The sequence below is a fragment of the Electrophorus electricus genome, chromosome 11 (genome assembly GCF_013358815.1).
Source record: "Electrophorus electricus isolate fEleEle1 chromosome 11, fEleEle1.pri, whole genome shotgun sequence".
NCBI classification, from domain to species: domain Eukaryota; kingdom Metazoa; phylum Chordata; class Actinopteri; order Gymnotiformes; family Gymnotidae; genus Electrophorus; species Electrophorus electricus.
In genome coordinates, this window is record NC_049545.1 from 5,501,158 (window position 1) to 5,528,045 (window position 26,888).

The 26,888-nt window shown below is 38.5% G+C and overlaps 2 protein-coding genes across 5 annotated transcripts; both read right to left on the minus strand.

Moving 5' to 3' along the window:
- Positions 1 to 181: 181 nt before the first annotated feature.
- On the minus strand, positions 182 to 5,027 carry csgalnact2 (chondroitin sulfate N-acetylgalactosaminyltransferase 2). Of its 3 annotated transcripts, XM_027022602.2 has the most exons (9): positions 4,924 to 5,027; positions 4,221 to 4,357; positions 3,406 to 4,120; positions 3,013 to 3,229; positions 2,595 to 2,696; positions 2,080 to 2,261; positions 1,709 to 1,803; positions 1,469 to 1,550; positions 182 to 1,361 (listed from the first exon to the last, which is right to left on the minus strand). In XM_027022602.2, exons 3-9 carry the CDS (start codon positions 4,055 to 4,057, stop codon positions 1,069 to 1,071), a joined length of 1,623 nt encoding a protein of 540 aa, XP_026878403.1. In that variant the 5' UTR covers positions 4,058 to 4,120; positions 4,221 to 4,357; positions 4,924 to 5,027; the 3' UTR covers positions 182 to 1,068. The 3 variants fall into 3 exon arrangements, 2 of the variants coding, with proteins under 2 accessions (XP_026878403.1, XP_026878402.1); XM_027022601.2 differs by having other exon boundaries at positions 3,406 to 4,357; XR_004776663.1 differs by lacking the exons at positions 182 to 1,361; positions 1,469 to 1,550 and having other exon boundaries at positions 1,712 to 1,803; positions 2,080 to 2,217; positions 3,406 to 4,357.
- Positions 5,028 to 5,791: 764 nt separating this feature from the next.
- On the minus strand, positions 5,792 to 26,263 carry ret (ret proto-oncogene receptor tyrosine kinase). Of its 2 annotated transcripts, XM_035531832.1 has the most exons (20): positions 25,972 to 26,260; positions 16,186 to 16,416; positions 15,711 to 16,001; positions 14,999 to 15,237; positions 14,475 to 14,670; positions 14,187 to 14,386; positions 13,671 to 13,953; positions 13,281 to 13,415; positions 12,857 to 12,967; positions 12,633 to 12,746; positions 12,035 to 12,291; positions 11,605 to 11,752; positions 11,279 to 11,386; positions 10,921 to 11,135; positions 9,360 to 9,482; positions 9,094 to 9,164; positions 8,866 to 9,003; positions 8,525 to 8,624; positions 7,664 to 7,811; positions 5,792 to 6,662 (listed from the first exon to the last, which is right to left on the minus strand). In XM_035531832.1, exons 1-20 carry the CDS (start codon positions 26,033 to 26,035, stop codon positions 6,505 to 6,507), a joined length of 3,330 nt encoding a protein of 1,109 aa, XP_035387725.1. In that variant the 5' UTR covers positions 26,036 to 26,260; the 3' UTR covers positions 5,792 to 6,504. The 2 variants fall into 2 exon arrangements, with proteins under 2 accessions (XP_035387725.1, XP_035387726.1); XM_035531833.1 differs by having other exon boundaries at positions 6,569 to 7,811; positions 25,972 to 26,263.
- Between the last annotated feature and the right edge of the window lie 625 nt (positions 26,264 to 26,888).

Sequence of the window (26,888 nt, forward strand, 5' to 3'; positions counted from 1 at the left end):
TTTATGCAACTGATTAGAAATGACTACAGCTGCTTTTCCTTAAAATGAGGGCTTTACCAGTCCAGATCAGTAGTTTCAAAGTCCAGTCCTGGAGTACCAGAGTCCAGCAAACTCCTAAACCCCTGGTCAAGATCTAACTCCAGGGTTTAGGTTAATCTGAATAATGTCAAACACAAGTCAGTATGAATGAAAAGCTGCCAGTCACTTTATTTAAGTGAGAAATTTATCATACATTTGTCAATCATGCTGATCTGTCAAACCACATTTTGGTTAAAGCTTTTATAATTTATGAAATGTTCATATCCTTTGTAGAAACATGAATATTACTGCAACAATTACCACTTTAAATTCTTACAAAACAATTTTGATGAATTTAGTTGCAGAAATCAGTATTTGATTACAGTTGGTAGAACTAAGCCTAATGCAAAAGCTGAATTTGAAACTTGTTGAATAGTAGTCATGCTCTCAAACAATATAGGACATGAAGGGTTTTTAGGGGTGTTAAAGAAATACCATATCACTCATTTTGTTCATAACCACACAGAACTGATTGTCTTTCAGCTGCTTCAACATTTACAAACTACACCTTTTATTACAGCGCAAGTGTTTAAACTACAAATCATAGAAAAATGTAACAATAAGGCTCAATAATAAACACTACATTTACAAATGTTCATGGAATTGGTTTAAGTCCTGGCAAGATGCCAAGTTCAGGCCATGTATAGTTTGTTTGCATAAAAGTACCAACTGAAATGGTCATTTTACATATATTGACATTCACATTAACATAAAAGAGTAAACCTGTTGGAGATTTCAGAATAGAAATCACAGGTTTTAGGCCACTGCTTTCAAAAGCTCACACAGAGCACTTAACTTAGTATTACCCACCCACATTTAATCTTTTAGTGGATTTTTTTTTTTTACTTTAAATCCATGAATTATCATAGATTGCATTACTTCATAAAGAGTGTTGATCTAACAAGATCTAGATGAATCTCAACTGGCTAACTTCTGCACAACAGGAATGCATCAACAGTGTGCTTGATCTCAGCAGGTTCAATGACCGTATCAGTCCTCTGTCTTGCTCTGGGTCTTGTAGGCCTGCTTGCGGAGATGGTTTTCAATCTCCTCGCGGAACACCAACATTCCCAAATGGGAGTGAGAGGCCTCATTCATGGCCTTGGACTGGATGCACATGCGGTACTGTTCTGGAGTCAGTTCGTCCACACACAGCTTCTCATGCCACAGGTGAAAAAGACCCGAGACAGGAGTGCGCATTACTATCAACTCACTCCGTAGATATTTCCTATACAAGTGGACATCTTCCACTCCCCAACCTTTTACTTCTAGGTCAAATCCACCTGTAGTTTGAAATCACAGAAAAAAAAGAACACAGTGCCACAAAATAGGAGCCTATTTATTTGTACAAAATCACAATACTGCTTATTTCCATAACAATGGAACTTACCAATGTTGAGGAAGTCAGAGCGATACTGACAAGTCATGCCAAATCCAAAGTCCCTCCAGAATCCAGCATCTTTTTTGTGAATCTTTAAAATATCACAGTTGTATTACTACCACTATTAGCATCTGATTTTAATTTAGCATCTGAAGTTAATTTCCACTAAAGTATTTTGGTATAAGTGGCAGTACATCAAATGCTGTGGTAAGTCACATTTAAAAACAGTAGGAAATAGGGGCTACATACCAGCTGATGTTCAATAGGTGGAACCAGCTCAAGATTTCCATATACTATGGCAGGATTGTACAAACTAAACACTACTGGGTAGAAGACTCGTTTGCCTTAGTAGAAAGAAGGGACACATTTTATAGAGAAGGGACCACTGACCTTGAAACAGTTCTTAAAACAATATTGTAATCCTTATGCAGTTTAATTGAATTTTGGTTTTAGAAGTCCAAATGACAAACTATTTTTCTTTAAATAGCTTTTTAAAAAGGTAACACCCCCCCCCCCCCCCCCCCCCCCAATATTTTGAAAGTATTACTGTCCAATGTTATAAATACACACAAAGTACATATCTATACACATTCAAATGGACGTTTGCTGAAATGGCATACCTGGGGTTGTATTGAGACGACACGTACTGAGGAATTCGAGAGTGAAATAAATATCAACATCACAGAAGAACATCAACACATCACTGCCTTTTTTCCATGCATGAGCACCGATGTCCAGCCCTCTGCCACGGGAAAACTCTTCATCCACGGGAACAAGAGTGTAGTTGGTGAAGTTCTCCTCACTTAGAAGGCCATAGGTTACATAAATGCAATTTATATTTAAGTGGATATCCTTTAGAATTTGGGTTTATAAACACATTTCAAGAATCAGATAATTGTACCAACTGACAAAAAAATAAATAAATCATAAACGATCATTATTTTAGAGGCAGTTAACCTCCCCCCACCTTTTTAAATGTACATGGAACAATGCATTACATGTCTAAACTAGATGCGTCAACAAGTAAGGTCCTTAATCTTTGTAATTTCTTGAAGCCTCAAACGTTGTATAACCCCTAACCACTAGTAAGTAAAACTGAGTAGCAAGTAGAACAGAACCCTTGTAGAGAACAAACCTAGACATTTTTTGTAAGGATGACTTCACTTCCTGCAAGCTGTCTTCCCCAAAGTAGACCACTGTGAGATGCACTCGCTTGTCCTGATGTATACACACCTCCCTGCAGTAAACCGTTCACATTAGATTGATTTAGGCAATGTGGTAGAATGAAATGCAAGCTGGTTTCTCATCATAGGGCAATATCATAGGAAAGTCCACTATACCGGAATAAGAAGGCATCTATATAAAGGAAAAGACTTTCCACTCTATTTCACACATCATTAAACTCAACAATGCACCTCTCAGCATGCCAGAGATCACTGTCTGAAGCTCCAAATATTTACAATTTGTGCAGTGCTTTGCTTGACTGTTGCAACTTGGTTTTACCCGTGAAATGCTCACTTCTTCAAATCACGTCTTTAACCTACTAAACTCACCTGAAGTTGTGTAGGAATTGAACAAATGCTTCAGTTCGGCCTGACAGAGGCACTATAATGTTGATGATTGTGTTGGCTGTGTCCACAGATGTGCTCCTGACTTTCATCAGGGGACCAAAAGGACGGAACAGGGTGACATGGTGAAACTCATGGTAATTCTCCTTGGAAAAATACAGCTCATACATAGTTCCTTTGTCCCGTTCGGTCCTGTAAAGGCCTGAATTAAGGAGACAATACCCAGAAATTCAGTTACAAATCTTTAAATAGACTTCTCCCAAATCTTCAATTAGACATAAAATGACCATTGAAATGGCAGGGGGGACGACGACACAAAGACAGAAAAACGCAAATACAAATATTAGTATAAAATTACCTTATATGACCAGCTCTTACCCTCAACAAAATGGCTTTCTGTGAAGCTCTGCCTCTGCATGGGGATGTCCCCCTCCTGGCCATCCTCTTCATCAGGGTTGTTTAGGACATCCAGGCCTGCTTCTATTACCTCCACCAGCTCATCTCGCCGGTCCTTGCGTACTGGCTTTTCCTCAGGATGCCGTGTTAGGCCCATCTCCAGCTGGTACACCTTTGTTGAGGTGAAGCTTTCAAAGGGCACTAAAGCATACTCACTGGGTAGCCTTGCCCCATTACTCACTTCTGCCTTGTCTATTTGGGAGTGCAAGAAATCCAGAAGGTCGCCAGGCTCCTGATCTTTGCCATCCACCAGGCCCTGTGGCCCAGGGCCCTCTTTCCTTTCCTGCAGGGTCTTCAGTTTGTCATTCATCTCCTGTAGCTCCTGCTTGAGTTGCGCGATCTGCCTCTTGAGGTTGGCTGCTCGACTGAGGTGTCGCTCCTCTTGTTCCTGCAGCAGGGCCTGATAATATTCCTTGCTATAAGCCTCCCCCCCAAGGGCAGGCAACACATGGCTTACCTCTGCAGGGGGAGTGCACTCCAGCAGGTAGGCAAAGAACAGCAACACGCACAACAAGAACACACCCAGGAGAAGCCAGCGCACCCGGCCCTGCAGTAGCAGTCCTCGCCTGGGCATAGCTGAGAGACAGGATACGGTTGATCAACCACGCCTCTTCATTTCTTCTCTGGCATAACTTGGCTGTAGGGACAGAGTAAATTAATCCATAATATATTTATATGGTCTTCATTCTCTGTTGTACAACTTCCATATAAAAGAGCAGAATGCAGTAAAGTCACACATCTCCTGCAGCCGTGCTGCATTCTGAGTACATCTCAGTATTCAGGCTGTTCAAATTCCTCAGAAATGTGCAAATATTCAGGTGACACTCCTTCTTGTTCATCTCGACTTGGATCCCACGCAAAAGGAATGCTGCATCTGAAAAATACGGGGAAATGTCCTTTTAAACTACACTGAAATAATGTGCAGCTACAAGTATTGAGTTACACTTATCGCTCCTTAATATGGCCCACTGATAACTATGAGTAATACTGATTACTTAATGGACTACTACACGTGCATATTTAGTTTTGTAAACACGTAAGGTCAGTTATACACGGAACCAGCTAGCTAGTAAAGTATTACGACGAAGATGCGTTTTATAACACCAGAACTGAATGGAATAGAAAGGAAAGCATTTACACTAATTACAAAGAGAAATAGCTAGCTATCCAAACGTTTCTGAGATAAAACAAAAAAAATTGCGTAGCCAATTTTTAATTTATTAAGATATTATATCAATTAAAGATTACATTTTTGTATCAATGCATATTTGACGAGATATCTAAGGTTAGCAAAGTATCATAGGGGATAAAAACCCGGTAACAGTCAGCTAGCTACATGGATGTTAATGCTGCACCCGCTTGTTTCGTGAACAACCCAGCCAGGTTTAAGAAGTTATTTTCTTTACGAATGTCAACACCACACCAGGTTTATTTACGTACCTTGGGAGCTTTTTTACGCTTACTTTTATTTTAGCAACGCATTTATATTAATCGTAGAAGTTATTCCCAACAAAACAAATGTGGGAACTAAACGCCACGGGGCAGAAAATCCGGAAAACAGAAAAAAGCCACTTCCGGTTTAGGGTTGCATCTATACTAAATCAAAATAAAAGTAGCATAGGTATTTGTTTAATTCTTTAAAAATCTTCTCAGTCAGGAGTTTTCAGGGCCGTGTTAGTTAATGTCATATTTAAGACCATTTAAGTTTTTTTCTGTTCATGATATATTTCATTTTATTTTTGGCAGATGAAAAATGTACAGGCCCATGCGTACCTATAAAAAACCCTCGACATAAAAGGATTTAAATTACCATAATTACACTGCCTATTAAATTGTGCACTTATCTTATATTCCAAGTATATAATACATTATACAGCAACGATTTTTTTTAATCCAATTTATTTTTGCTCCCTTTAGACATGACGGTGATGGGGCAGCAAAATCTAGCGATAATAATAGAAAGTTCAAAATAGAATGTAGAAAAAAAATTCTTCCCCTTTGTTAATAGCAAAAGTTAATTTTATTTCTAAAATAACCTATGGGCTATTTGAGGCCTGGCCACCTGGACATGGTCGGCAGCCCATAGACTGTAAACTGTTCACGTTTTTGTTTTTGCTCTGAATGGGACATTTCATGTACTGCATATTTTAATAGTAATGCAAGAAAGGAAGCTGGATTCATCTGACCTGATGGCTCATATACAAGGTTTAACGTAATATGCATTGCATTATAAGCAGCATAATTCCTGTATTTATTAATACATGCTGCTGAGAAGAAACAATGAATTCATCATAAACCAAGCCAGAACCAAGCATCTTCTAACATTTTATTGATTGCAAATTAATGATGTTATAACAACATATCAAGGAATCACACTCACTTGTATTATTACAATCTTCGCACAATGAATGTTTTCACAAGGAATCAAAAAAATAACCGGCCATGAGACACTAAACTCAGTATACCCATTCAGTAAATTCAATTTTAATATCCCAAAGAGATACTTAATACTTTTTGTGACAAATTTCAGTGGTCTACTTCTTTTGTCAAAAAGTACATGTACCTGTTAAACTTATTTTTACTTCTCTAGATGGCCTTTGCATCCATTCTTTGTACAGTCGTTGGCAAAAATCTACAAGAGGTGATGGTAAAGAAGCTCCCTTTAATTTCTGGGCTGGAATCAAAGTCTTCATCTTGCATTTCTAACTGAAGGCTATAATAGAAGCATCACAGGCACTTGAAAGACATTTATCATGGACAGTAGACTGACTGTACACAGTCATGCATTGGTACAACATGGCCAACTGGGCTTGAGGTAATGATTACCATACCTAAGAGCTGCATGTTACATGTTGAGTAATTCCAGCCAATTTGCAGTCTATTGCCACTTTCACAGAATGCTTGTGCAGCAGAAATAAAAGGGAACTAGCCTTAGCATCATATAACTTATATACAGTTCAATATACATTTACATATCTTCCCTTCTTAGCCATTTCCACCACTAATTTCATATCTGGGATTTTAACTATCGAGCTTGTCCATAATTTTTGCGGGAGAAGGCAAAGCCATCCAGTTTGCATAAACACTATCATTGGCATATCTTGTAAAGACTGGGTTAGTGGCATCAAGTCTGTTGAGTGGTATCGGGCTCTTCTCAGGCCAGTTCGGGTATGACATGCCTAAAAATGAAAACATATCATTTTTTCTGCACTGAAGGAAAAAGGTGAAGAGTGCAGACAGTAAGGCTCTCAAAAGAAACTCTGATTTGTTGTTCATTTTGAACAAGTATTAAATGTTGACAAAATGGAATTTTCTGATAAAATATGTAATGGAAGGCATACAGGGAAGTTATTTCTGTTCCCAATATTCATATGGAATGTATTCACATTCATGTCAATAACCCAGTATGAAGGCATTATTAGTCTTAGGTCCTAAGTGATCCTTGTTGATACTTGTTGTTCATAAAATAGCATATAATTCAATGGAAATTTTCTAGTGGAATACTTTTTTGCACTTTCTTAGTCTGACATGACCTCAGGATGGCTGCATAGAAATTGACTTACAGATAGCCATTTTATTGCTACATACACTAAAGGGCTACGTACTAGATTTGTGCACAGCATCTAGGATCTTAAGTTGCATATGCATGCCTAATGGAAGAGTTTAATTCAAAAGCCTTACTGCTTCTCTGTTCAGCTACTATCAACTCTTCGTTTCTGTAATATGTTAATGATATTACAGGGAACATCAGTATATGATTCATACCAAATAGCTCAAGATTGAGTTAGACGGGACCTGTTTCAAATGTAAACCTAAACAATAAATAACAAAGTAGTGCAGAACATACAAAACAATCATCTTGTAATACATCTGAAACAATTATACAAAATGTAGGCTGTAATAAATAGTAATGCGCAATCTTAAGAAGGCCTTTAAAAAATTAAGTAATTTGAACAAGTTGTTCATGTACATCGGAAGCAGGTCCAAAATCAGATATCTGATCATTTACTCCACGCGCTATAGGATTAACTCATCTTAAAATCTGGGCATCTTTCAGGATTCTCTGGCTATCATGCCATTATCACAGTCACACCACTCCCTCCCTATAGAACCCATTTAAAGACAAACAGATCTTATTTTTGATTGTTTTAGAATCGAGTAAATGCATGGGAGATTCTACCATAGAGCTTGTTTTCAATCCAAGTGGAGGGAAGGGTTCGAGGGAGAGGGGCGTTATTACAGTCCACTAGGGGAGTGTCTTCTTCAGAGAGGGTGTCATCATAAAGCAGGGCGTCTGCAGGCGTGGAGGCTGCAAGATCCAGATAGTCCTTATAAGAGAGAATAGGTAAGACTGTTAACTTTTGGACCAAGGTACATTTAAGAAAATGCCAAATGGCTTTAAATCTAAATATAATAAAACTTACAAATACTTTTCAGTAATAGCATAATTATTTTTCAAAATGGGTTTATTTTCAAAAAAACAATACAACGCCCCCCCCCAAATAGGTATATAGATTAAAAAATAATCAATTAATTGATTAAGGTGCTTTGTGTGATATTCTTGATAAGGCCCAAATACATTTCACAAAATTATCTTGTACCTATAAGGTAAGAGATATCATACACTTACCTTAAGGAATCTTTATAATTATAGTAAAGCATACAGTACATAAATCGAAAATAATGTAGACAGTAATTGTTTTAGGGTAGGCTAATCAAAAGAAACAACTTGACAAATGTACATCTAAACATGAAATCTAAACAAGGAACAAATAAGCTAATAAATTCTCCTGAAATGCAGTGTGTGCCAGGGTATACCAGGCCCATACAAGTATGAACATATTCCCCAAGGGCCATTTGTGCAGCCACTCCCGAACTTTCATGTATATGGCATGGCAGCAGTAGGAAAGTCCAAGTGCCTTGGGCATGGCAATACTGAGGCCCAGGTGTACTCTGATGTGTGTGTACACGCACATGTATGCGCATGCTAATCATTTTGTTTGTCTGTGCATGTGCCAAAGAGACAGTTTTCATTTCTTACTCTGCTTTTCACCATCATCCTCTCCAGCTCTTTGCTGATCTCTGAAAAGGTGGGCCTCTTATCTGCTTCTTGCTTCCAGCAGCGAAGCATCAGACTATACCTGTTTCACAAAAGACCATTCATAAGACAGTGGTTAAATAACACTTCAGCATTTCTTGTGGAAAAAAAAAAAGTCATAAATTAAAAAGTTTGTTGTCACCGATTTACAGCTTGTAAAGTTCAAAGCATCTTGGTTTCAAATGTGCAAATCTATATTGACATTAATTACTACATTGATAATGATAATTTAACTGATGAAACTGAGTTTATGAAGTGTTGGTGTTTCTTGGCATATAACACACATTTCTTCAGTGCAGTTCTCGGGTCTCTCCATTCTGTAGCCTGTCTTCAGGAGGTTGAAAAGTCGCTCAGGAGCAATGCCTGGGTAAGGGTTTCCACCCAGGGTCACAATTTCCCACAACAGCACACCAAATGACCAGCTAAAATGAGAGAGAGAGAGAAACAGACAGACAATACAACAGATGCATGATTTTATGTATGCATACTTTGTTGAATGTTTGAGTACTTACACATCACTTTGTGTGGTATATATATGGTCAAACAAGGACTCAATAGCCATCCATTTGACAGGAATACGACCCTGAAAAAATATTGATCAAAACTATTACTTCAATAATTATTCTGGGTCTGTATCATATAAATGAAAAGAATGTACATCTTTATTCTATACATTTATAATGATGATAATCTTATGTATTTCAAATGATAAGGGATATATACGTCTAATGACAGTCTTGTAAATTTTACTGCAAGCTAGACACTCTGCCTATAATACCTTGCTTCTCTTCACGTAGGAATCCTCCTCATAGACATCCCGAGACAAACCGAAGTCTGATATCTTCATTTTCCTCCCCTCTGCTACCAGAACATTCCTTGCAGCAAGATCTCTATGAACAAGCTACAAATATCAAAAATACTCTTTAAGCTTCAAAAGTAATTGATTGTAAGTGTTCATGAATGCTCAGTATTTAAAGCAGGACAGACATTCACAATATAAATAGAACATACACTGCCTGGCCCAAAAAAAGGGCACCACCTGGATTTAACTAAGCAAATAGGTAAGAGCCTCCCATTGGATAATTACTGCATGGGTGATTATGTTTCAGCTGGCAACAAGTTATTTAACCCAAACTGATGCAGTGAGTAGCTTCTCATTTGTTAAACAACCATTTTGAAAGACACATCCTCTGGTCATGGAAAAGATGTTAATCTGTTTCAGAAGGGTCAAATTATTGGCATGCATCAAGCAGAGAAAACATCTAAGGAGATTGCTGAAACTACTAAAATCAGGTTAAGAAATGTCCAACGCATTATTAAAAAGTGGAAAGACAGTGGGGGCAACATCATCTTCGAGGAAGGAATGTGATCAGAAGAAAATCTTGAATGATCATGATCGGCGATCACTTAAACGTGTGGTGAAATCAAATCGTAGAAAAACAACAGTAGAACCCAGGGATATGTTAATAGTGAATGCAAGAGCATTTCTATATGCACAATGTGAAGGGAACTCAAGGGATTGGGACTAAACAACTGTGTAGTCTTAAGAAAACCACTTGTCAGTGAGGCTAACCGGCAAAAATGGCTTCAATTTGCTAGGGAGCATAAAGATGGAGCAATGGAAGAAGGTTATGTATTGTGATGAGTCCAGATTTACCCTGTTCCAGAGTGAGGGGTACATCAGGGTAAGAAAAGAGGCAACTGAAGTGATGCACCCATCATGCCTAGTGCCTACCGTACAAGCCTGTGGGGGCAGTGCTATGATCTGGGGTTGCTGCAGTTGGTCAGGTCTAGGTTCAGCAATGTTATGTGCCCAAAGAATGAGGTCAGCTGACTACCTGAATATACTGAATGACCAGGTTATTCCATCAATGGATTTTTTCTTCCATGATGGCACAGGCATATTCCAGGATGACAATGCCCAGCTTTATCGAGCTCAAATTGTGAAAGAGTGGTTCTGGGAGCATGAGACATCATTTTCACACATGGATTAGCCACCACAGAGTCCAGACCTGAACATTTGGATGTGCTGGAGAAGACTTTGCGCAGTAGTCCAAATCTCCCATCATCAATACAAGATCTTGGGGAAAAATTAATGCAAGTCTGGACAGAAATAAATGTCGTGACATTGCAGAAGCTTGTAGAAATGATCCCACAGCGAATGCATGCTGTAATCAAAGCTAAGGGTCCAACGAAATATTAGAGTGTGTGACCTTTTTTTTGGCCAGGCAGTGTACATTTCAAAATATTCTCAGAAGTACAAAGTGCTCTCTTATACAAATACACAATCTGCAAATTAATGAGACTAAATGAGAATAGTACTATGATATGGAATGTACCTTCATTTCAGCCAGGTACTGCATTCCTCTGGAGATTTGCCAGGCGAAGGAGATAAGGTCTCCCATAGTGAGAGCTCTCTCATCTGGATCCTCCAGGTAGCTGGAGTTACGGTTGGCATCACTGCCCAAGTAGCTGGGTCCCACCTTTCGGCTCTCTCTCAGGAAGTTTCGCAGTGATCCGTACTTGGCATATTCAACAATTAGGTAGAGCGGGCCTGGACAGATTACAAGAACATAAGAAAAAGGGAATATGTTTGGGTACATAAAAACAAACTGTCACTACAATGTATGGAATATGACATAATGAAAAATATTTTTTCCCATATTAAAAACAGACAATATTAAAAAAGGCTTTTACCGTCTTGGCTACATGCTCCATACATTTTTATTACATGTGGGTGGTTGACCTGCTTTAGCAAGGTGAATTCTGACAAAAGGTCACGAAGTTCACTGGGAGACGCATTTTCTGTGGAAAACAGAAAGTCATACCATAAATAGTTCATTACAAATTCCATTTTTGCCTTGTATTCAATTTTCATCATCATTTTCTAGAGGCCTGGTCTTAGCTAGGCTTCCTTAGAATTAGGATACCATACATTTAGGTGTTAGTCTTTCATTTTTTTCAGGATAAATATACTAACAACAAATGATAGTAGCATGTTGCCTTCTGTTAATTAGCCTTACCTTTCAACATTTTAACAGCCACTGTAGTGTAGCCTGCCTTTCCTTTGAGTCGGAATGCTGTTGCCTTCACAACCTTCCCAAACTCTCCCTCTCCAAGAGTTTTACCTAAAACTAGGTTCTTTCGTGGGAATTCCCATTTTGGATCCTCCTGTTCAAAAAAATTACACAAGATCTCTGCCTGACAGAACCTTATGTTTGTTTTAATAAACCAAAGGTTTTATTGCTGTCCATAATTGCACCAAACCAACAAATAATGAACACTTTTTAACAGTGAATTGCTACTTTATTGAAGGGTCTGACATGACCACCATTTCACTGCGAGTTATACTGTGTATGACTATGTATGTGACGAATAAACCGAACTTGAACTTGAACTTGAAATACTAAAACAAAAATACTAAGAGTAGCAGAATCAGATGAATGAACTCACAGGTATTTTGAAGGTGTCAATGGCCACCTGATTCTCCACAGAGTCCATAGAACTTCGCCGAACATTGTTGGCAGAGTAACTGATAGGGTAGGACTGAGCAGGCCTGCGGAAAGTCATCTCAGCTGAAGAGATGGGGGGCTTGGGAGTGTTCTTGTGATAACGGTGAATAAAGTAGGAGGAGAGGAGGATGGAGACGATGAAGGAGAGAAGGACCGCAGTGGCAATGATGGTCTTACACATTTCATCGCATATTGCCTCTGAGGGAGAGAGAAAAGCATCTAAAGGTTCATGTTATAGGAAAATATGGGAATCAGAGAGAAATATTAATTTTCACAATGTTTTGTAGAATTTACAAGTCAACTTATTACGGAAATTATTTTAGTGCCGGTTTCCTGGATAAGGATTATGCTTAATTGATGTCAATATTAATTATCAGTTCACTATCACAAGTCCTTTTGAGTTTGAATTAGGACTAATCTCGGCCTGGGAAACAAATTCTAAATAGCATAATGGCTAAAAGTCGCTGCATCAAGTTGACTTTAAATTTAAAACATGCGGTGCATCACCAGAAACAGCACGAAGACAATACCCAGCTCACCTTCTATATCATTCTGTTCACAGAAGCATTTCTCAGAGTAGCAATAGCACATCCCATATCCTGCTTTAATGCCAAGCATCAGACCTCTGTAATGGCCCCCAGTGATCGGCTCACCTAAACAAGATACGTACAGACTATAGCTGGGTATCCAGCTAAAGTGCAGGCAAATATGGATAAGGTACACGCATAAATAACACAGCTTCAGAATCTGCAAATTTGCTCACGGGTGCAATCCTGAGGACATATGGATATATTTTTGCTTTCAATCACATCACAGTTGCCATCTGGACAAGTGTGAAGGTCTGGAGAGCAAGTAGAGTATGTTTCTGATATCCCTGTGAAAGAATTCAAAACACATAATATACTATGTGTTGATAAACCACAGTCCAGAAATAGAGCCAAATCTAGCGCATATATATATATATATATATATATATATATATATATATATATATATATATGCTCAGAAACAAAAGCAAAAAAAATTGGTGAAACATAAGAAATGACATAATTACATCAGCGCATTAATGATCTGATGTGATTGCATAATAAACACACACACAATAATAAATTACAGTAAAAAAATCAAACTGAATAACTAACTGTGAAAATAACAGGTCTTACCTGCTCATTAATAACAGGTCTTACCTGTGCTGAATGTGTCTTGTCTCCACTGACATCTCCCAGTGGGCGCTCCCAGGCCTCTGAATGTCTCGCACTCACCACGTTGTCTCTTCTCTGCGCAGGCCAGTGTGCGGTGCCCCTCCACGTTCAGCACCTCCGCTACAACATAGCCACAGTGTGTCAGAGACACAGCCAAAACAGACAACCCAGTGGTAAGTTAACACAAGCCATGCAGCCAACCTCCTACTTTAATCAAACCTATAGTAGTTCCACTAAAAAAGCACACTGAAATCATGTTGGCTAGGTCAAATTAAATTACAGCTAATCCACAAAGTAAACAGTCATAATTAAGCCACAGGGAAATAACCCAGCACAGGCGTGCAGGGTCTTGCTGACGCGGGAAGGCAATTTCACCTTTGCCTTCAAGTATGATGAGCAGCTGGGTCTTGGCTTGGAACTGTTTCTGCTGCTCCTGTGCGACAAGCACGTACTGCAACTCCTGGCACTCAGGCCTGGCAAACGGCGCTGTGTCGTTTACATAGAGAAGCCCGGACATGTCCTCCTGACTCCGCGCCACGCTGACCGCAGCGTAGCATGGCTGCACGTCCTCAGGGACGCTCCTGTCACCCATCTCCAACCAGTATGCAATATCAATACCCTTGAACTTCAGGCAATTGTCCACACATACTTTTCCAATCTACAAAGAGGGCACATCAGGAAGGGGCATGTGTTATCCTGTGGTCCGTGTGCTGATACGAACCTGAATTAACTTAATAATAAGTGAATTACATGTAAAGGTTTCCCATACTAATTGGAGATATGAACAATGCTGAACTAGCACTCACACAACAACACAATACCAACCACCCACTTCTTGCACGGTTTTAGTGGTGAAATGACACTGATTGAAAAGATATGACCCATATGCACCTGGGAGTAGGCCGTGGCTTTCCGAGAGAGCACGAAAAAATAGGTGATATTGCTGAAGTGAATAGTAACGGGCAGAACGGTGACATTGAAATGCAGCATCACGGTTCCTTCGGTGCCAGGGTACGTGGTGTCATTGACCAGGTAGGCCAACTGGAAAGAGCGCTTGTCCTCCACTGACACGTTCGTGCTCAGACTCAACTCTAGACATGGATAGAAGAGACGGATCTTTCCACAGGAAATCATATTGACGAGTGATGAGACTGAAGTGGAAGCTGCTGGTGTCCTTACTGTACTCATGGACTGTTCCCCGCACATTGTCGAAGATGGCCTTCTCTTCCCTGAACGTGTGTTGAATGGTAAACATGTCTTTGATCCAGGAGTCATTAGTCATTAGTGTCCCTACAAACTTGTTCTGAGTCTGATCCTCAGGAAAGATGGGGGTTGTGTCTCTGTCATAAACATACAAACTGCCAAGTACTGTGCCCTGCAAACGTGAAAGGAACATTCATTATACTTCAAATAAAAAGCCTGAGGCGTTAGGAGACAAGGTTATAGACAATGTTAGAGGAAGTCCTTTTGGTTATGTTCATGATTTAGATGCTTTCTACAGTCAGTGCTTGGGCTAAATTGAATTATCACAAATGCCACTCCACTGATAAGATCAAAGGCAGTAGCAGAAGGGTGTATGTTGTCAAAGGATGGACTGTGTATTCAATTTACTCTGAATTTCACTTCAGAGTATTATCCTGTCAGACTACAAAATCCTGTCAGACTACAAAAAGCAAAAGTAGAGTTGCTGTTGGGTCCCCCACCTCACTGCGGCTGAACTCTATGAGCACATCCACGGTGTCTGTGCCATTCACGTAGGGGGGGTTGTCGTCCTCGTCGTAGACAGTGATATGAAGTGGTGTGAATAGCGTGTGCAATGTCTTCTCCACCTGCACCATGCACACGATTATCACGGGGTAGGCTTCCTTCTCCTCACGGTCCACGGGAGCCACCACCACCAGCTCTGAGGTGGAGTCATTCAGCGCAAAGGGCACCGGAGTGTCTGCACTCGATAAGCAGAAGAACATTAATGAAGAAGTGAGCCACGCTTGCAGACTTTCCTAGTCTGACAATGTAGGAAAATAAAAGCCATCTGTGCGATTCACAGTTTGCTTTAAAGGTCTACATTTCATTATGTGATATTTCACATGTACACAATTAAGTTTTATTTATTTTTTCATTTTCATACAAACATTCTACCTATTATATCTATAAAAGTGTAGCTTTGTGGTTTTTTTTGTGTTCACTTTGTGTTTTTCTTACAGGAAACACTAATTTTACTTACAAATACTTGATAGGGTTCATAGAAATCATTATTATTACAAGAACTTATAAGTCAATTATACAGTTGATGATAAAAATGAATATGGAAATCAATACAGAATTTACCAAGGGCTTTTTAGGTAACATGGCCCTAACACTTTAGGTTAGTAATAATGTGTAGTTTTGTCAATGACCCTTTGTATTGGAGTGTACCTGATTTAACCCGATAGCTGATGGTGTAGTTTGGACACAGGAAGGCATAGGTAAAGCGGCGAAGCTGTCGCAGAGGTCCTGGCATGCAGTTCTCTTTGATATGGGGGTTTATGTCTCGATCAGGGAAGCAGAGTTTTTCCAGCTGCAATTGGCCACAGGAGGGTGCTGTGGCATTGACGAATGTAAGGGCGACCTCTACTTTACGATGGTCAGTGCACAATGCTTTCTGAGACTCGGTAGCAGCTGCCACTTTCAGGCTCAACTTCCTTGTGTGCCCATACAATCTGCTGGCTAGAGGATGCACAACATTACACAACATAAGAGAACGTCTTGATCTCTGAGTTAGTGCTCTCTTTCTCCCACATCCCCAGGGCTCTGGAGCTAAATGAACTAAAGAACATCAGGCAGGACAGCAGAACAATAATTACTTCACAAAAACTCTGGCTACTGTGGATTGAAAATCCTTAAAACTTACATTTAGTGTCAAAATCAGTCCATTCCAGAGTTTTGTTCATATAGAGGATTCCCGAGAACGGGTCAATGTGGAACCATGCTGCGTAAGGATTCTTTGAGCACATATAGAAGTAGGGCCGCTCTGAAGGTCTCTCCCGCAAGGCGTGCACCTGCAGCACTGGCATCCCTGCTGGCTGGCCTACATAAATGTTCTCAAAGTATATGTTCTGGGGGAAGTAGAGTCCTGAGGAACCTGTGGCAAATACATAGACATATAGACACACATGCAAATAGCTGTAGAGTTAAGCTGGAGGCACGGTTGGCCTAAGGGCCTATCAGGCCTCTTCCATATTAAGCAGGGCAAGAATGTACTAAGGCAAGTTAGACAAAACCAAAACTTCAGTGGCACTAAATTAGTTCATATATTCTTTCAACATGCATCCAATGATCCTGTTGGTTTGGTCTTGTTAACATCTGATCTGTAAAGCTACTTTTGTATTTCTGCCCTATAATAAAATAGAACCATTCAGGAAAGCAGGTTAGGTACTCAGCGAACTCATAAAACACATCCTCCTGCAATTTTCCTAGGCAAATGCTTTGACCATTCAGTCAAAATCACCTGAAGTGGAGTCTCATATGACATTACTCTTTTAATGAAGTTCGCACATGGTCAATATGACATGGGTTCCATCTGTCCTTGTGTTCACCTTGCAAAGTTTAATTATGGAGGATAATATAATACTGTGAAGAAATGAATCATTACCTGCAAGGAAAGTGTGTGTAGGGGGAGGGGAGGCTCTAATCTATAAAACACCACAGCAGCCCCGTGCGCTTTACCGGAAAATGGAACCGCGAGTGTTCAGCCTGTAATTATATCCCTCTTGTGTTCCTGTCCGACTACGGTGGGCGGCCACTTAGGAACGTACTAATGTCATTAGCAGACATCGAAACTTGATTTGCTATTTCTGTTGGTGCAGTTTAGGCATTGGCTCTGGTTTCAGACATTGATTTAATTTAACTGTGCTGGGATGACAGGAGGTCGGATTGATGGATACAACAAGGCCCACCTTCCTGAAGGATGGAGATAAACTCAAGGCCCACTCCAACCCCTTTTATTAAAAGCCTTGCTGAGACACAAACAAACAACAGAAGGAATTCAATTACTTTGTAAGGTTGCTAGTCACTTTCATTGACGTTAATGTGCTTAAACACAGCAAAACAAACAATTATATCTGCTGCACTTTTAAATCATTGTCTTTTTCAATCATTAGTATGAATAAGAGGACAGTGAGAGCTCATATATTTTCTCCCCAAAGTCATTAAAAACAAAAGATAAGGTAGCTGAGAAGCTAATGTGCTCAATCCAAATTTAAGAGTTAAGTTAATCCAAATTAAAATGAGCAGGTGTGTGAATTCTTCATGAAAAATAAAGTGAAGGTATACAAAGAAAATTTTAAGCCTATTTGCATAGACGCAACAATGACCTACCAGGTGTCCATCATCAAATTCAATACCACTTCCCATGTACTGTGTGTGTGTGTGTCTTCAAGTTCTTAAAAAGATTATATTACCAATGATGTATGCAAAGTTCAAATCAATGTTAATGATGAAATTGAGCTAAGCAGAAAAACAGATACAATTAAATACTCTTAACAACAAAGCTGAAAGTGCGAATTCTGTTCCACTATTAAGTCTTTTTTTGAATGAAATAATTTTTTCATTATCATGCAATTCGCTTTCATTATTGAAAAATCACTGTGATACATTTGAAGAATTAAAATTTAAATTTAAATAAATCACCATTATTAATAAACAATGTACTTGTTTAATATAAAGATCCCAGTTAATATGAAGTTATACCAACTTTCTAATTTGAAGTTTGGCTTGTGCGTTTCAGGGGGTCAACAGAATCCCTTATACTATACTATTAAAGTGGCTGTGAGGATTCCAAATTTGATTTCTTTCCAGGCCTAATGCCAACAGAATGTAGGTAGTTTATATCAAGCTAATTAACTGAGGGCGATAAAGCCGCGTGACACATGCGTAAATTAAGTGATAGCACTAGAGCAGTTAGTGGAGATGTTCAGGGTGGATGATGAGCAGTGTGAAAAACAAATACAACCATAGAAATTTATTTGTACCCCTTGGTACTGATTTGGGCCTTTAAACTTTTTTGTTTGTACTGATTTGGTTTTCAAGAAGTCGGTTGCCAGGAATGACATCATAGTGAAGTGATCTTGCAATAACTTAAAAAACAACCAGGCACAATCTTTTTTCTACTGCACAAATGCACACAAACATTACAAATGAATGATACAAATGAATGACATGAACCCAAGATAGATTTTTGGCTTGATTTTGAGATGAATGGAATGAAGTCACTCCTGGCCATCAACTTATAAAGAAATAACATACTAATACATCAAATACTAACCCAGCACAAATAATTTTTACAGCACAAATCAATGTTTTTGGCGCAACTGAATAACATCAACTTAAGCTTGACTGACGGCAAGTGTAGGGAACATTTAGTGCAATAAGCTTAAACTCAGCTGCTTTTACATTTATGTGGGCCAAAAGTGCATGTGCATGCATTGCGCTCACCGCCTTGACCTCTGACAGCCATATCATGGATCAGGACTGTAAACACTATGATGCCATCTATAATATTGATTTCAGTTCACAGGTAAATCAACTCTAATCCCAGTAGCACACACACACACACACGCACACACACACAGAGATCATAAACCTCCATACAAAAACAAAACTCCGATGTTATTTGATATTTATGTTAGCTATTTATGTCACTTTTCTAGCAGCTCTACCTGCCTGCTACTTGAAAATGCAAAGGTGGTATTGTCTAATGATTTCACAATCTTATGCAGTGAATTGTGTTGTGAAAACACCTGGATGGAGCACAAAAGACGTGACTTGATTGATGGCCTTGGGCTGCAGGCATGCTGAGAGAGAGCATGAGAGATGGGGAACGTCCTCTGAACCAGCCAGGACCAAAAGCACGAACTCGATTAGCTCAGTGCACGCTCCGCCACAGAGATTTAGCATCTATGAGATCATGAGCTGGCGGCGAGCAGGGGCCTCTTATTTGCCGTTCCCTTGAACTCAACAGAAGGCGGAAGCAGGCAAGCAGTCCAAGGAATCTACTACCCCATAATCCACTTATCAGTGAAAGAGCGCCATTCATGTGATATAATGTGTAAGAACAGAGATGCATTCATTGCAATTACCCATTGTTCTTTTGTAGCATCGTGGCTGCAGAAGACTTTACTAATAATTGCTATATGTTTGTGTAGTAATCATGGTAAGGCTGCAGCATGATATCCACAATCCCATGTTCGTTCCTTACAGAATGACAACTTCTGAGCACAGATGATATTGGCTACTGTAGTAAGTGGAAGTCATTAAGCAAAGCACTGTGATCTGTGGGAAAACGTGGCCCATGCCCTTTCATTCAAGGTCAGCATACCCAGAGACTGTCCCCAAACAATGGCCAGCTGGAAGTCAAGTAGTCAGTCTGGCGGCCAGCCAATCAATAGCTTTACTAATCAAGAAGGGCACACTTTGTTTAAGCCAAAACCCAACCATATATATAACAAGTCACATAAGTAGAAGCAATGATAATCAAAGAATGCACAGTATGAAAATGTAATGTTTTTATTTTTTAACCATTTCTATACCTTAGTGAATTGAATAATTGTATATAATAAACAATGCTAAGAAAATAATAAAAAAAATGCTTTTTACAGGACTGAACAAATTAAATACTCTAACCTTCAAAGCGAATGATGCTGTCTCTAGTCTCTATGAAATAATACAGTGAAAATCATTACTCAGGCTCAGCAACGATTTAATTAACTAAAAGGCTGCCAATTAAGATACAATTCAATAAAGGACTGTTATTATTGATCATTATATTCACGTTCCTCTCACAAGGTTTTACATGTTCCATAGATACTGTGCTTAAGTTTACCATGGGACGTAGAGCAACTCTTAGGCTATTATTTAATTCTTATGCCATAATTCTTTTGTACCGCTGAACAACCAGTATTGCCTGTCTGAGCAGAAGGATTAGAATTAAAATTAGAGCAGAGCACTAATTTATATTATGCCCATTTCATAGATAGCGTTTTACCCTACCAAAATTACAAGACAAAATGCCATATATCCTGTATATCACATACAAATAATGTTAGTGAATGCTTATACAATATGGGTTTCCATTAATATGATTCAGTCCTTAAGAACAAGTTGCTTAATTTTGACAAAAAAGAACAGTTCTGTAGTTTGGTATAAGATAATGCCAAATCTGTTAGAGATCAAATTGTACATTTTTATAAGAAGTATTACAAGATACACAATGTATGTATGTGGTTATGTCTATATATAGTCATTAGATTCCAGTTTCAGCTAAAGCTATCAGTATGTACCTTTATCAAACACTCATGATGTCTAAATATAGAAAGGAAGGCATAAAGACATGAAAATTACTATAAAACCAACATCATGATTATTATCATCATTGTACCTACATCATCAACTTCAGCAAAGAATAAAATACATCAAGAATGGACACCAGTCATCAAGAAATCTAATTGTCTAATTGGACTCTACATGTACAAATTTGGCTTGTAATCTCTTGGGATTGCACAGAATATTAGGACTCACAAATGGGTAATCTTTACACAACATGTTCTTTTCAATGTTATCATTACCATCCCAATTACCAGAAAATCTATTAGTAAGTTAAATATTTGATTTAAGAATGAAAAAAAGATAAAAAGCAATCAAGGACAAAACTAAACAGAAATACAAAGCACAGACTGACTAGTAATATTTGTGAAATTGATCCAAGCTATAAACCATTCCCCCACAAACTGAAAACCTTGGTGGGAATTTCCTCTACTGCATTAATGTATGAGTGCACATATGTTTTTACATCAATCCCCTACTGTGTCTTAAAATCCTGACTGCATGGTTTAATTTGGCCAATAAGTGAATTTACACAGGCCAGCAACTTTGAGAAATTAAGCAGTCAAGAGGTGGCATTTCCTATGTGCTAAGTCTTCCATTTTAAAACATAGGGTTTCAGTGAAAATCATTCAGGAGTGTAAAGTACAGAAGGGGAAATAGAAGGGTAGAAATGCAGTATTTTATTTTCCTTCTTATTAATTTGTCCATGCACAACTGATCTTGCTAGACCAGAGAACACAGTCAAATAGACATTCAGTGTCGTTATGCTTAGTCACGTCATTTTTAAAAAAGCAAAGGAGCTAAATAAAAAGACAACATAAGAAAAGTCCAGGCCTTCCTATTGGCTGCTCTTTGTTGTAAATGATCAGTCAAACACACCACGCCTCACTGACCGCTGGAAAATAACATGTAAAGACTCATGTAGAGAACAAGAGCTACAAATGCCCTTGGGACGTAATTTCAATCAATGTCTCTTTGTCCCTCCACCAGAGCAAATTAGATTCCACTGATGCATGGGATGGAAATGTGACCCTTAACTAACTGAAAGATCAGGGATGGGGCTCCAAAAGGTAAAGCAGCCTTCATGCGCCACACAGTTCTCTTAGTCTGAATGATATATGATATATTCATTACAATTTAAGGTGTCCATGATCGTCCCTGCAACTCCCTGCTTTTTTCCCAGGAACATCATTTTGGTTTGAAGAATGCCACTGTCACAGATCAAGTAAGACTTACTAACGTATGATGCTTAGACGTCACATAACTAAATCTCAGTATCATAATATATGTGACTAAATATTGAATAATCAAATGGGGCAACACTAAAAGATGGAGACTTCATGTCTTCATGAAATAGTCCAGCAACACATGGACCAAAATTTGAATGGAAACTCCGTGATGTCAGAATAGTGTAGTACGCACCTAAACTCACTAATGCTTCAGGCTGAAGTTTTTATTGTTTTCATTTATCATTTAAATGTCTAATGATCTAATGATCTGCTTATATAAATCACACACACAGCAAAGTGTGTTTACATGTTTATATGGTTTAAATCATAAAGAATCTTCGAACACATGATTTCAAACATACTTTTGACTGGTGAATTTCATTTGATAATTGTATTATTTTTAGTGCACAGAAGATAAGACTTTTCCATGCAACACTATCTAACCATCTTTATATTTGAGCAATCATGCAGGCTGGAAAATCAGCAAGATTTATAAGCTCTCTGCCAATGACTCAAGACACAAGCTAAACTAAATCATATAATGTAATAAGTGGCTAAATCAAATAGTGTGATGTATGAAATGAGATTTATCGGTCTGCTCTGTCTCAAAAGCAGTGGTTGCTGGTGAAAATGATTGTGCTAATGTAGGCATGAGACGTGGGAGCCTGTTTCACCACTATTTCCCCCACAGTGGATGCTCTCTTGTGGCTTGATCATAGGAGATTACCACTTGGGTGAGAGTTTAAAAGGCCAGAAGTCACAGCAGCTCAACAGATAACGTAACAGGGTCAGAACCATGGATCCACAGATCAATGATTCACACACTCAAACACACAATGATTTTGGATTGTGTGTGGATATTGATGTAGAATACATATGTCACTTTTTACCATGATGAGGAACACTTGAAAGATGCAATAACTAGAGAAGTGGAAGGACATAACCTTCAGTAGTACAATATGATCTGTATGTGCCACACGTGAAAAAACAGCAACTTCTAATGTGACTAATACTACATGGTGGGAGTGGCCTGAAATAGAATACCTCCGGATAAAACATCAGGATTATGGTCCAAATGATACACATTTAAAATGAACATAAAGCTAAGATACTATTGGAGGCTCTAGGCATACTTTAATCATTTATGAGCATTATTTATGCTTTCTCCCTCGCCACAACTTTACCGCTATCTACCTTAGACATGAAGCAAAGGCTTCCGATAAAACAATACATGTGTACCTGATGCATTTTTGTCAAAGCAGGAAAAGAAACATTTAAATATTTTCTTCTTATTATCATGCTTCCTAAAAATCTTAAGATAAAAACATGGTCCATACCATGACAAAACAATATTTCATATGACTACTGTGATGGGGTTATGGTAACAGCTGTCAAGGTAACAGCTAGGGGTGGGTAGTAGCATACAAAATTTTAAGACCAGGCTGCCCCGCCCATGGTGATATTCTTTAGTGAGCAAATTTCTGAAGCAGAACGCAAACAGCTGAACAGGAAACAGACGCAAATCCATTAACCCAAGCCTCCTAACGAACGGATATGGCTAACGCTGAAAGTAAGGGTAAAAATGTTATAAACAAAAAGCATAATCAGACCTTTAGAGGAAAGATGAGTAATCCAAGGACAAACAACCTGATAATATTTGCTGTAACCGGGCTGCAGTGTGTACATCAAAGTGCAGTGAAGAACTGAGAGCCCAGACAGTGATAGTGTATTACATCAGTTCCCAGTACAGTCCAACACCGCTTTTTTTGTCACCATTCATTTTCGAGGGATGACTTGCCATAAAATAGATGAGATGCATTTCGCAAGAGGAGCTGCCAACCGCGCTGTGACTTTAATGAGGGATTTTAGGGCTCATCTGTTATCAGAACTGTGTGCTCTATTATTCTACTGGCAGTATGTTCCCTTCCAAAGACAAACACACCGTGTTTGCCCAGAGTTCTGCACACCTGCTGAACACCTGCCCTCTGATTGCCACTCAGGCTTTGTCTCCCTTCCTGCTAGGAAGCAAGGCGCTCAGTACTGACACACTAGAAGCTTTTTCACGAGAGGACCTTCATGAAAACGTGTTCACAACAAAACACTGGCTATCTGCTAAAACCTTGAAATACAAAAGCACAACAAAGGCTGCGCTATAACTCTCACCAAAGCATGTGGCAAGCTAATACAACAGCAACAGCAAAAAACAACAGAATGTGGCAAGATAAGAAGAGTGGAATTAGTTGAATTTTTTTTTTTAAATGACCAGAATGTTTAAAAATTGGCCATTTCTTAAAAATTCTCCTCCTTAGGCATTAGGTGTAAGTTACATTAAGCAGTAAATGAATTATAGAGCTCTTGTATTCACAGACAAAAAAAAAAGTAATGATACATCAAACATGATATGATCTTTAGAACAGCTTGTTCTACTGAGATCAAATATATCAAAACACAAGGTCTGCTTTTATGCTAAGATACAACACATGAAATAAACAACTCCTGCTGTTAAGGTACAAAATGAAATTCTTCTTTTTCACTGAAATGATACAGGAACATTTCAAAATTAAGATATAATGACATATTACACCACAATTTTCAAATAAAAAAAACTACATCTATTTTACCTTTACATTGCATTACACGTTGTGAACTAGCTGGACAACACATCAATGTAAATCAACATCAATTACCTGTAATAATCTGAAGACTACAGCAATTTCTTTCAGATTATACCTTTCATGGCTGTAGCCTCTGATTCTAAGCATATAGCCATGAATTCTTGATTTACTCTTACTGAACGTCCTAAATTAGTACCAAGTGTTTAATACATTTAAATACACACACTGATGAGATAAAGGAAAATGCAACCTCCATCTGTGTAAATTCGGCAGATGAATCTTGTTACTGTGAGACTGACAACCTTTTAAAATATTTTCTAAAAACCTTTAAAAATTCATTTTTGCAATTAGATTAAAAGAATGTTCACCACAAATATATAAATATGTTTAGCATTTGTTGTTCTTTTTCCATTTAGATTGAATGTAGCCCTTGTCATCTTCGTAGAAAGATTCTTTTTACACTTAAAGCTTAATTTATTATTTGACCTACTCATCATCAAAGAGCCTCAGCCCAGCCTCTGTTCACGACCACTTGCTATAATGAGGGAATGTGGAAATGCATCACTCACATGTATTCCCATACAGCTATACACATTTGGAATGACCAAAATAGCAGTGTTTTGCCTGCATTTATACTGCACTATGATCACTCTCTATTAATGCAACTATCCACATGCTGCCATTCAAAAACACCTGAGCTATGAGCTAGAATTTAAATATAGTTATACTGAGAGGGGGTGTTAGTGCAGTTGGGCAGGGGTTTATATGGGATTATACTATTATGATATATAACTGTGCATATCGCTTGCATGAACCATGTGGCATACGAGGTCACAAGTCTTCTGGCGACAGTGCAGCTTTTCCGCTTACAGAATGGAACAGGGAGATCTCTTCCCATTCAGAAGAAGTCGGGGGTAATTAGAGGAGTAAGTGAGAGACGTCTAGGATGGTAGCGAAGCTACAGTGTTTACAATGTCAAACTAAAAAAATTAATGCACCATAAATAGCCTGTACGGTAGCTCACTTATTTATCAGTCCTTGTTGCATTTTTCACAGAGTTCTACACTACTCAAAAAACGATTTAACAAAAGATATACCGAAGTTGTTGTGGTCTGATTTACTGAAATTAGCCATTTAGTATTTGAAATGTTATTTTACACATTTTTCGAGGAAATGTGAATCAAAACTTTTGTTTACAGACTATTAGACGCACACGTACTAGATGCACAAGATAATGCCATTCGCAAGAGAAAAGCACGCTACATTGGAAGATGTCCTCAGTAGAACTTGTTTTAACTTCACTGAATACAAGTGTAAACGTACCATCATTTCTGTACGAAAGACGATGTATGTTATCTAGCGAATACAAAATAGCGAATACAACAGATATCTCCTATTAAATGAAACACTGAAAGGAGAAGCCACACAAAGTATGTGTCTAAGGAGGAAACTATGATCAAACGTTGCCCTTACCATCACATAGGAACATGAGGACCATAACGATGTCTCCCCACAGCATACCACGCGTTGAACCCATACTTATCAGTCATAAGTGTAATTTCAGAAAAAAAGAGTAAATTAACTTGATGGACTGCGAAGCTGAATTGTATGGAAAAATGTTCAAAGAAATTCAAATGTTCAACGTTTTACGCAGGAGCCAAAAAGTCCGTAGCCTGATTATCCCATTGACGAATTGGTGACTGCAGCGCTGGCCGCGTCTGTGGCGCGATGCAGGGGGAGGTTCCGATCGTGCCAAGATCCAGAGCTGTATTTTCCGGTCCTGTTTGCGAAGCGCACAACCATCGACAGCATCACCAAATGCCCAATCTCCCCAAGAAAGTCCTATAGGCCAATAAAACGTAACCCGAAATTGATATTTAACAAATAGATTAGCCTGTATCACTTGTGACATGATCCCTCTCGACAACATCCTATTTAAGTTATATACCATAGTTCTAATATTAGGCATAGCGGATATATTTTTTTCTCCAGAAACTGCGCATTTTCCAGTATATATATATATATATATATATATATATATATATATATATATATATATATATATATATATATATATATATATATATATATAAATATATATATATATATATATATATATATATATATATATATATATATAGTGTGTGTGTGTGTGTGTGTGTGCGCGCGTGTGTGTGTGTGTGTGTGTGTGAGACTGGATATGATACCAAAGAATATGTTTCTGATATTACCTTATTAGCAAAACATCTACAAACTGAAAACATTAAGCTTGAACATGGGCAGTTGATAGGGAAAACAATGCCCGTGCCAGCTCATGTGATATCAATAGGACCAAGAGAAGCAAATATTGATTTAAAACTGAATATCTTAGTAATGCCCCTATAGACTAC

Bases quoted from the DNA above. Each gene is read 5' to 3' on its own strand.
- csgalnact2 (XM_027022602.2), bottom strand. From the start codon at position 4,057: ATGCCCAGGCGAGGACTGCTACTGCAGGGCCGGGTGCGCTGGCTTCTC. The intron at 1,804-2,079 runs GTATGCCATTTC...CTTTCTACTAAG, and splicing joins TCGTCTCAATACAACCCCAG to GCAAACGAGTCTTCTACCCA. The intron at 1,362-1,468 runs GTAAGTTCCATT...TTCAAACTACAG, and splicing joins CTCTGACTTCCTCAACATTG to GTGGATTTGACCTAGAAGTA.
- ret (XM_035531832.1), bottom strand. From the start codon at position 26,035: ATGGGTTCAACGCGTGGTATGCTGTGGGGAGACATCGTTATGGTCCTC. The intron at 14,671-14,998 runs GTGGGGGACCCA...TCACGTTTGCAG, and splicing joins TAGAGTTCAGCCGCAGTGAG to GGCACAGTACTTGGCAGTTT. The intron at 6,663-7,663 runs GTAGAATCTCCC...TTTCATTTTTAG, and splicing joins GATTGAAAACAAGCTCTATG to GCATGTCATACCCGAACTGG.